Source organism: Lycium ferocissimum, unplaced genomic scaffold, assembly GCF_029784015.1.
Source record: "Lycium ferocissimum isolate CSIRO_LF1 unplaced genomic scaffold, AGI_CSIRO_Lferr_CH_V1 ctg6129, whole genome shotgun sequence".
NCBI lineage: Eukaryota > Viridiplantae > Streptophyta > Magnoliopsida > Solanales > Solanaceae > Lycium > Lycium ferocissimum.
Window position 1 is genome coordinate 1 of NW_026726233.1, and position 10,160 is coordinate 10,160.

The 10,160-nt window shown below is 36.1% G+C and overlaps 1 protein-coding gene across 1 annotated transcript; it reads left to right on the top strand.

The window, feature by feature from the left end:
- The first annotated feature begins 6,899 nt into the window (after nucleotides 1–6,899).
- LOC132045181 (polygalacturonase-like) lies at nucleotides 6,900–9,943 on the top strand. The gene is made up of 4 exons (XM_059435725.1): nucleotides 6,900–7,544; nucleotides 8,298–8,587; nucleotides 9,208–9,436; nucleotides 9,717–9,943. Exons 1-4 carry the CDS (start codon nucleotides 7,104–7,106, stop codon nucleotides 9,939–9,941), a joined length of 1,185 nt encoding a protein of 394 aa, XP_059291708.1. The 5' UTR covers nucleotides 6,900–7,103; the 3' UTR covers nucleotides 9,942–9,943.
- The last annotated feature ends 217 nt before the right edge of the window (nucleotides 9,944–10,160 follow it).

Consider the following 10,160-nt stretch of genomic DNA (forward strand, 5'->3'; position numbering starts at 1 on the left):
TGATGCATATAAATTATGAGTAAGCCATGTGGCTCACCTAGATGTGAATATGAGAGTACGATAAGAGGTAGCCGGGTGGGTTAGCACCGGGTGCCCATCATGGCCCTCCAATTGGGTCGTGATAAGTATTGATCCCAGTAATCATATTCTATCCGTTCATGGGTTTTCTATTCGTTTCAACCCTTTTACATGCAGTTTTTATGCTAAAGTTACCATATTTATGAAACCCTAAGTCTCAATACATCATTCCCATCATGCAATAATCCAATTCTCATCCTAGGAAGTGATAATCTATACTCCTAGATGATTACACAGCAATAAAATTAGTAACCCATTCATTTATTCGAGGGTTTGCAGTTTCTAGGGTTCTATCCTTTCATTCACTATTAGAGACCCTTTAATTAATCATGGAACCCAACAATATGATGGAATGAACAAGGTGAAGGGTTGAGACCTACCTCTTAAGAGTGTTTTAGCCCTAGCCTTAGAATTTCGCCACAGGAGTTCTTGAAAACTGTTTTGGAGTTGTGTGGGGAATGGGTCCGGAGTAAAGAATATAAAATACGGATTCGGCCTCGCATCAACCGCTGCTGCGGTCACGCTATAGCGGGAAGCCTCCCGCTATGGCGGACCTCATTAATCCCCGGCTCCCCATAGCGGAGAGCCTAGCACCGCTACGACGGACACGCTATAGCGGTCCATTTTGACCAGCCGCTTGGTTTTCCATCAATTTTTCAACCAAAAATCGCAACACCAATCCGAGGCCCCTACGGACGCAAACAAAACATGCATATATATATATATATATATATATATATATATATATATATATATATATATATATATATAAACGTGCTACGGACTCGCCCGCGGCCTCAGAATTCCCAACAGAGGTCTAGTTTTTTAAGTCACCCCCATAACGACCTAGCGGGTCGTTACAGCATTTCTGCTGATTTTTACTTTATGCTTTTTGATCTTTTGTAATCCCTTAGGGGAAAATATTATTAATGAAACAATGATATATGGGGCAATGGTTTAATGCAAATGGCACATTCATGTTTCAAATCGACTAGGTTGACCGCTTTAGAAACGCGACTAGCATAACTTATCGCTTGATTATATGATTAAATGCTTACTTGTTTCATGTATTTCGTATGAGTGATTGGTAGATCCCATGTTCCAATCACTATCGCAAAGAAAAACACAAGGAAATACCAATTACTCGAAACCATGAACATAGAAAATTAACCCTTTGCACCTCTTAAAGAATGTTGATTTGCTACCAATGGACAAGCAAAGAAGTCGAAATAACACCACCCTGAGGGATAACACTACTAGCGGAAATGAAGGGTCATTTAGTAGGAAGATCTAGAGGAAAAGATTGATTTGGTCCAAGCGAAGATCAAAGAGGCCAACCAAATTTTGAACCTAGCTGAGAATCCACCAAAAGAGACTACAGAATTAGAGCATTACCAAGACAGCCCATCAGACAAGGCCAAAATAGTGGCACAAAGCTACATGCCTCTGTTGATTAAAATCGAGACTCTCGAGGAAGAGGATAAGGATCCCAAGGAGGAATCCAAATCGCAAGAGCAAACCTGGCTATCTAAAGAGGTCACCAATGCCACCTCTGCGGCCTAAGATGAGATAAATGAGGTGCCCAAAGGACCCATTCGCCCACCATCACCAACTCGTTGGCAATCGCCCTTAAGGCCATTGCTTGTCCTTACTGTACCACGTCGAAGCATGTACGATAATGGAATTATTTTGGGCCCTAAGTCCTTCGAAACTGAAAAATGAAAACGGTTTGCTTTTGGACCTAAAAATGAATTGTTTTGGGCTGTAAGCCCTTTTCAAGGAAATAAAACAGACTTTTGTTGGACTTGATAGAAATGGACTCAAACATATTTTTGGGCCTCAGCTTATAAAGATAGAAGCTTAGACTGATTTGGATAAGTAAAAAATTGATTTTTAGAAAAATACAAAGTATGGAGAAATGGACTTTTTAACTTGTTTAAACTTATGAAATTTTTCAAACCTTTTGGGCCCCAAGCCCAAATCTTAAGGCAATAAACAAGAGGAAATACACTTGAACCTATCTTTGAAGCAAGATGGCTTTGGTGTAGAACATGGTTGACCCAAATGAGCTAAAAATAAGATAAATAAAATCTCTTCCTTTATTATACTCATAAAAACTTATGCTATTTTCAGGGAAGATATACTCCGAATATATGTGTGTGTATGTGTGTATATATATATATATATGTATATATATATATATATATATATATATATATATATATATATGTATATATATGTATGTATATATATATGTATATATGTATATATGTAACTTATAAGGATTCAAATCATGACATTGGACCAAGTTAGTAGAAACTCTACTTAAGAGAAAATCTTAATTGTGCTTTTGTCCGGAAATGAAATGACTTCCACTTTATAAAACTTTTTCCCTAAAACACCTCTTTTTCCTTAAATGGAGTTTATAATATTGTCAAAAATGGAGTTTATAATATTGTCAAAAATGGAGTTTATAATATTGGCATGACAGTTTTTTGCAAGAAAGAAAACATTTTAGCAATTAACCATACATTGAAGCTCGAAGGCAATCGTATTCTACGGATCCTTAATACTAGGTTGCTTAAAACTTTCCCTAGCGGATCACCAGAACCCTTATCTCGAACTCTGGTTTAAAAACGATTTTTCTTTGTTTGATAAAACACTTTTAACTTGATTTTCCTAATTGCCCTTATAAATTAGGTGTCGACTCTAAAAATATAAAATCCAAATAGAGTCCACAACCTCTTAGTAGCTTTTATGCGCCCACGTAAAAGTGAACCGTATTGGGATAGTGACACCAATATACAATCCCCAATTGATATTGGCATATCCTTTGGGTCATGCATAATAACTTTATTTGTTGGTTTCATGGTTATCTGTGTTTTGGATGGCATTATCTTGTAGGGAAAAGGGTCATATATACCCCTATACTATCCCAAATAAGTTGTAGCTGTCTTCCGTTTGCTTTTTCAATGATATGGACCCCCGCAGTTAGTGTTTTCATCATATATGCCCCCACGTTTAACGACCACTTTTTGAGGGACGCGTGGCCTCATCCTACAGTGCCAAGCTTTTTTGTTTTATTTAATTCTAATTAATAACTAATATTTGACCCATACCCGGTAACCCATTAGAACATACCCATAACCCAATATTTGACCCCTATTCAAGGAGATACTTGGAGACTCCATAACCGGTCGAGCTCCATCACACCACCGGAGTGACCACTGGAATATTCTCGAGAAAAGGCCATCCACCGAAGAAGGCAACAAGGATCCCACACAACATACTTTATCTTCACCTTTATTCAACCCACAATTCTTCATCGTTCTTCACCATTGTTTTTCCTTTTTTTTGGCTAAAAATACCACAACATTTATCGAAGAAAGGAGATAAATTGGGAGCATCAATTTAACTGAAGCATCAATTTCATTGATCACAAATTGCAATTAACTCGCAAGTCCAACAAAAGTTCCACCTTAAACTCAACAAACCCATTGTAGAATACTACTTAAATAAACATGCAAAGAGGTTAAAGAGCCATTTCATCAGGCTCGTCTAAGCCTTTGAAATGTTTAAGCTCCAAGACAAATCTCCATTGATGTGTGTCAATTTTTGAAATTGAATTTTTGCATAATTGAGTTGGCTTTTCCACCTAATTTAGGTTCATTGCTACTTTTAAAATGGTGGTTAAAATGTAATGAGGTGAAAGGTAGGAAGAAAGGAAGGGCAAGGGAATTGGGCAACGGAAACACCAGGAACAAAGAAGGAGAGAAAGGAAAGGGGCAGAGATGATCTCTTAATCTTTTTTTTTGGTGGGTCTATTTGACGGGTCTTAATATCTGGGTGTCTGGGTTATTTTTAAGGGTAATGGAGTTGGTTAGAGAAATTAATTATTAGCTGGGTCTAATTTTAATTAAATAAAAAATAATCGGGTTGCGACCGTTGAGATCGTGCCATGTGTCCCCCGAAAAGTGGGCTTAACCGTGAAGGCACAATGATCATGTCACGACCCAAATCGGAGGGCCACGATGGGAACTCGGGCCCTACCTGTCGAGCACCACTAACCATGCTTTCATATCATAATCATAAACAAGAGAAGAGCTTAAAAGACATACTATATAACCATGAGGGTCATCGGATGTAAATGCAACGCTAGATCATAAGAGAAATACGAGATAGGGCCCCGCCATACCCCTACGTACACAAAAAAATAAAGGGATGAGCCGAAAAGACATACTATATAACTTTCCCGAGGTCGTCGGGCGTAGTTTTTAGTATGACTTTTGGAAGTTTGATCTTTAAAAGAAAAGACCCATAGTTGACTTTTGAGGAAGCGGACTTTTTTTTTTGAAATATCGTCGATTCTACAGAAGTGTCCGGATGACCGGTTGTGAGTAGTGGTTGTTTGGTTCGGTTCCCAATGCACAAGGCCATAATGGAATACTATCTGACAAAAATATAGGCCGGGGGAGTTTCGGGTGCGAACGTCTAACTAAACCATCGCCGGGCAGCGGCGGTCTTGCTGTAGCGAGAGAGAAGGCTACCGTAGTAGAAGCCTCTCTTGGCCGGGAGTATATGACATAATAAGGTCGGGATAGGGCCCCACCATACCCCTACGTACACAAAAAATATAACGTACCAAAAACACTAGACAACAACTAGAATCAAAGTGGAGAAAATGACTCGATTGGTCGTTATAGTGCTGGAAATTGTATAACCATAGAATTTTATTCCTTATTTCTTCCATTATTAGTGATTAATTTAAGGATTAAGAATTAACTGAACCTTATACCCACATCTATTCGAGGTCATCGGGCGATTTGTTTAGTATGACTTTTGGAAGTTTGATCTTTAAAGAAAGGTAGGTTTGATCCCATAGTTGACTTTTGAGGCAAAATGGCGGACTTTTTTTTTAAATTTCGTCGATTCCTAGAAGGTACCATAGCGGATGACATGATGTTGTGACTTGGTAGTATGTTTGGTTCAAATGATGTTCCCAATTGTATTATATGAATGCCTTGTTGAGCTATGTGGATATCCATATCATGATGTTGAGTGGTCCAACGGTCTTATCTACGTAGGGCTCATTGTTCGGTCTAGCAAATCAGGGTTGCAGAGCCCATTTGTTGCTCTAGTAATTTTATTTGCTTAGGGCTCACTATATGGTCTGGTGAGCTTAGTCATAAGGTCCTAGTGCACAGGTGTGGATTATGACGTGCTTGTTGGCTATTGAATGTTTTATACCTGCTGAGGTTTATTATAGAATGTGCTATACATTGTCATGAATGCTATTTTTGAAGACTTGCTGGGTAAGACGGGAGTGGGTCGATGAAGTTATTGGGTCCTAGTATCTAATAATTTCTATCGACGATAGAGTTTTAGCCTCTGCACTCGTTTAAACTTGTTTTTTTCTATTTTGGTCTGAATTCAAACTTGTTTTTACACTTCTAGAACACAATAAAGAATTTGCTTGATAAAATTTGTGAGTTCTAAATTCTAATGGAGCAGATCTCAACTTATTAGTTAGAGCCAATTGTTTTGTTTGGTAATAAGAAAGAATGTGAACAGCGATCATTTCGCCTGAAAAAGCTCCATCACTGATTAGTCCCATGTGTCTCGTAGCTTACATTCAAACACTTGCCTTTCAAACAATCTTTCATTTGTGTTAATAGTCAATAGTCCATTTTTTCTTATTCTTTTTGTTTTTTAATTCATCAACTAAAGCCGAATATCAACGTTGACAAATAGAAATTAATATCATTTGTTTTACTAAATTACAGTCAAATTCATGCACTTAACTTGCTGATTTGTTGATGAGGCTTTGCTGCATCTTAAAGTTTAAGATCTGCCGTTATAAGTTGGTAAAGTTATAAGTTGTATGGAGTATGTATTTAAAACTAATTTATTTTGAATTTTGCTCGTTTGTAAAATAATAACTAACTAATATATGCAAGAGAGAGTGTTCGTTTGTATGTGTATCATCGTTTAACTTTGAAAAATCACTTATTTTTTACTTTTTACTGGAAAGTGATACCATTGTTTACATAAAATCCAACATTTTGCGATAAGATGATGAATATAATTATGGAATTTCTTTACTTACCAGCGTGCACTAAATAAATCAAACCAATGATCACTTGGATTATTGAACAAATGATGGGACAATTATATTCAGTTGATCATTTCCGCTTTAATATTCCTTAATTCAATTTATGCTCCAGGACATAATATTGAGGTTGAAAACTCGTACTTTAATTCCTCTGACTTGGCATGCAATTTCCCCTTCTCCATAATTCCATCTTAGAATGATTACTTGAGTAAATTAATATTCAAAATTGTGGTGGGATGGATTGGATTCCTATATCTTTAACTAGAGATCTCGTATTTTAGCTTTGGGGAAGAAAGAAATCCTAGTAGGAACTTAACTCCCACTTTAATGAGCCTTACATGGCGCTAATCCAAAAGAGTCGGAACCCCAAAACAGGTATTGGACACCGAGGGGAACAAGAAATAAGACTACTTGAGCATATTACTATTCAAAATTTGGGATAAATACGACATAAATCTCTCTATCCTTAATTAGAGGTATCGTTATTGAGCTTTGGGAATTGAAAAAAGAACGCTTCTCCGCTTTAATGAGACCTGCGCGACAAAAATTCAAATTAATCGAAATCGCAAAGCAGGTACCCAACACCGAGTGAGAATAAGAAAAAGACTACTTGAGAGTATATTTGAACATGCACATGATTAGATGCTACAGCCTACAGGCAAACATGCTCTTATCACATGGTTACCGTACATATCACAACATGCATGAAACTAAATTAAGCTTTGACCTTTAATTATAGTTAGCTTTTCTGGTTCTAATAATCATTGCCCAATTATTTCTAAAATCATTAACTGAAATTCAGTTAATACAATCCAAAAAGTCGGACCTCTCCCCTCCAAAACACTTTAAATACCCCATTTTCCCTATCTTCTAACATAGAAATTAACAAAATCCCATTTCCTCTCTATAATATATGGCTAAGTTTTTAATTTCTTGGTGTTGTGTCTTCTTTTCTTTTGGTTTCATTTTCTTGAATTCAAATGCAGCATCAGTAACATACAATGTGTTAAGTTTTGGAGCAAAATCAGATGGCAAAAGCGATGCAACTCAGCCTTTTTTGAAAGCATGGGTAGCTGCATGCAGCTCAGTGAAATCAGCTACCATTTATGTTCCTAGTGGACGGTACTTAATTAAGGCTGCAACATTTAGAGGGCCATGCAAAAATAAAATTACTGTAAAAATTGATGGAACCCTTGTGGCTCCATCGGATTATTATGCCCTTGGCAACTCCGGTTACTGGATTTTGTTCATTCAGGTTAACCGGATTACGGTCCAGGGAGGAACACTTGATGGCAATGGAGCTGGATTTTGGGCTTGCAGGAAGTCAGGGAAAAATTGCCCTGTTGGAGCTAGGGTATGTTGTCAACTTGTTTGTATTTCTTTTTCTTTTTTTAAACATTCGGTATCTGAATCTACTAATCAAACCAATTTGGATTCGCTTATGCACTATCGGGTAAACTACTCCTACCAAAATATTCAAAATAATACTAGAATGTCACATTTGCGATTTCAACATGTGACATAGCAAAGAGTTTCAACATACATTTGCCTCTACGTTAGAAGTTTATCTTATGTCAAGAAGGTCAAATAATTTATATACAGTACATCAAACTTTTTTCCGAAGAAAATTCAATCAGAACCCCCTTATGAGACTTAGTTATACCCTTGGTGGAGATCTCACCACACCAATAGATAACTTATAATTTGATGTTTAAGACAAAAGAGCGGCCAATTTGACCAAAAACTTAGCGACTAAATGCATGATATGTGGGAGTAGGAGCTTCATGCATGTGTGAGCCTAGCGACTATTAGCTATACTTTGTTCCACATGAAAAAGAGGGAATTCTAAGTATTTATTTATTACTAATTGCCAATTTACAGTTGCATAAATCATAATATTGAAGTTCTTATCACATGTTTACCGTACATATGACTCAATTTAAACCTCAAGTCAGTTATAAGTCTGTTTTTTAAATTATTAATCGTCTTTGTGTTTTTGCACCTTTATTAAGAAAATGATACCGTGCCATAAGTCATAAGTCATAATTTGTTAACCTTTTCAATTCATTTTTTTAATATCTGATTTTGTGTGCACATGTTAATGCAGTCTATAACCTTCAACTGGGCAAATGATGTAGTGGTTAGTGGCCTAACGTCAATCAACAGCCAGCAAATGCATTTGGTAATCAATAGCTGCAAGAATGTGATGGTTAAAAATGTAAGAATAATAGCGCCTGATTTGAGTCCCAATACAGATGGAATTCATGTTCAATCTTCAACTGGTGTTACTATTACTGGGACTAGTATCAAAACCGGAGATGATTGTATATCTGTTGGTCCTGGCACAAGAAATCTTTGGATGGAGAAGATTCAATGTGGACCCGGACATGGTGTTAGGTAAATTCACTTACATATATATTGTAAATATATGCTCTTTTACATCGTTTCTTCTTTTATTAAAAAATATATAATGTTCGTAAATTGTCTTCTATATGCCCTTCGTTCGCTTTTTGCTCCACGAAAGGCCGCATAGATATTTTTTGTCTCAAATATTCCTTTCCCCTACCAGTTTTTCACTGTGAGAAAATTCGTTTGATTTAATTGATATAGTTGAGGCCATGTAAGTGTATGTATATGTAGACTATTTTAATTGTTCAGGGGTATATTTAAACCTCTGTAGTTTGTATAATTAGGGGCACACTTTAAATTATTGTAGAGGATGTATATAAATCAATTGATAGTTTAGGGGTAAATTTGAATCTTTTGTTTGTCAGTGTGGCTCCATCATTATAAATGTCAAAACTAGACAAACGAAAGGGGCAAATATGCGACAAAATAAATAATAGTCCGAGACTCTCATAGAGTGAAAGACAATTAAAGGGAAAATGTAATATAAATGGAATACTTCAGGATAAATTGAAACCTTTACCCTTTCTAATTAATTTCATGTATCATAACATGTACTTATATATTTATTTTAAATAAATTCCTAATTGTTTCTTGTTTGTTCATTGCAGCATTGGAAGTCTAGCAAGAGATTATAATGAAGATGGTGTGCAGAACGTGACATTAATTAATTCAGCTTTCACTGGATCTGATAATGGATTAAGGATAAAGTCTTGGGCAAGGGCCAGCACTGGTTTTGTCACCAACATTAATTATCAAAACATCATGATGAAGAATGTTGACAACCCAATCATCATTGATCAGAACTACTGCCCCAACAACCAAGGCTGTCCAGGCCAGGTAACTCCTACAAAAAAAAAAAAAAAAATCACAATTCACAACTAAGAAAAAAGAATTAGCTATTGATAAATTTTGCAACTGATTCGCCGCTAATTCTATTTAGTAACGAATTATCAAAAAAATATGTTAGCTACATACAGTTTAGCGACGAAGTTTGTAGCTAATTTGTGATGAGCTTTCTCACGTTAAACTTACAGAAACCAAAATACCAACAAAAAGAAAAGCAGATTAATTAAATGATGATTCTAATTATGGTATCCAATTTCTCATGAATTGACAGACATCTGGCATAAAGATCAATCAAGTGACATACCAGAATATTCTAGGAACATCAGCAACCCAAGTAGCCATGAGATTTGACTGCAGTCCAAGCAATCCATGCAGCAGAATCAAGTTACAAGACATCAAGCTTACTTATTTGAACAACAAAAAGGCTCAATCTCTTTGCAAGAATATTAGAGGAAATACTGGAGGGGTCATTTTGCCTGATAATTGTTTATTATAACAAGATTTTTCTTCTTCTTCTTCTTATGTTTTTTTTTTTTTTTTTTTTGAGCCGGGTGAAGGCATGCAATGCAGGGGACCATTCTTTTTCTATAGGGTTCCAAATTGTTGTATTGCTTCATATGGGCCTTTTCTTGAATGTAAGTAATGCATATGTAAATTATTATTATTATCCTTTTAAAAAGGCAAGGGTTAATTTATTGGTGGACAGTGTGTTTTG

Coding starts and splice junctions, on each gene's coding strand:
- LOC132045181 (XM_059435725.1), top strand. CDS start 7,104: ATGGCTAAGTTTTTAATTTCTTGGTGTTGTGTCTTCTTTTCTTTTGGT. Junction 7,545..8,297: donor ATTGCCCTGTTGGAGCTAGG/GTATGTTGTCAA, acceptor ATGTTAATGCAG/TCTATAACCTTCAACTGGGC. Junction 8,588..9,207: donor GGACCCGGACATGGTGTTAG/GTAAATTCACTT, acceptor TGTTCATTGCAG/CATTGGAAGTCTAGCAAGAG.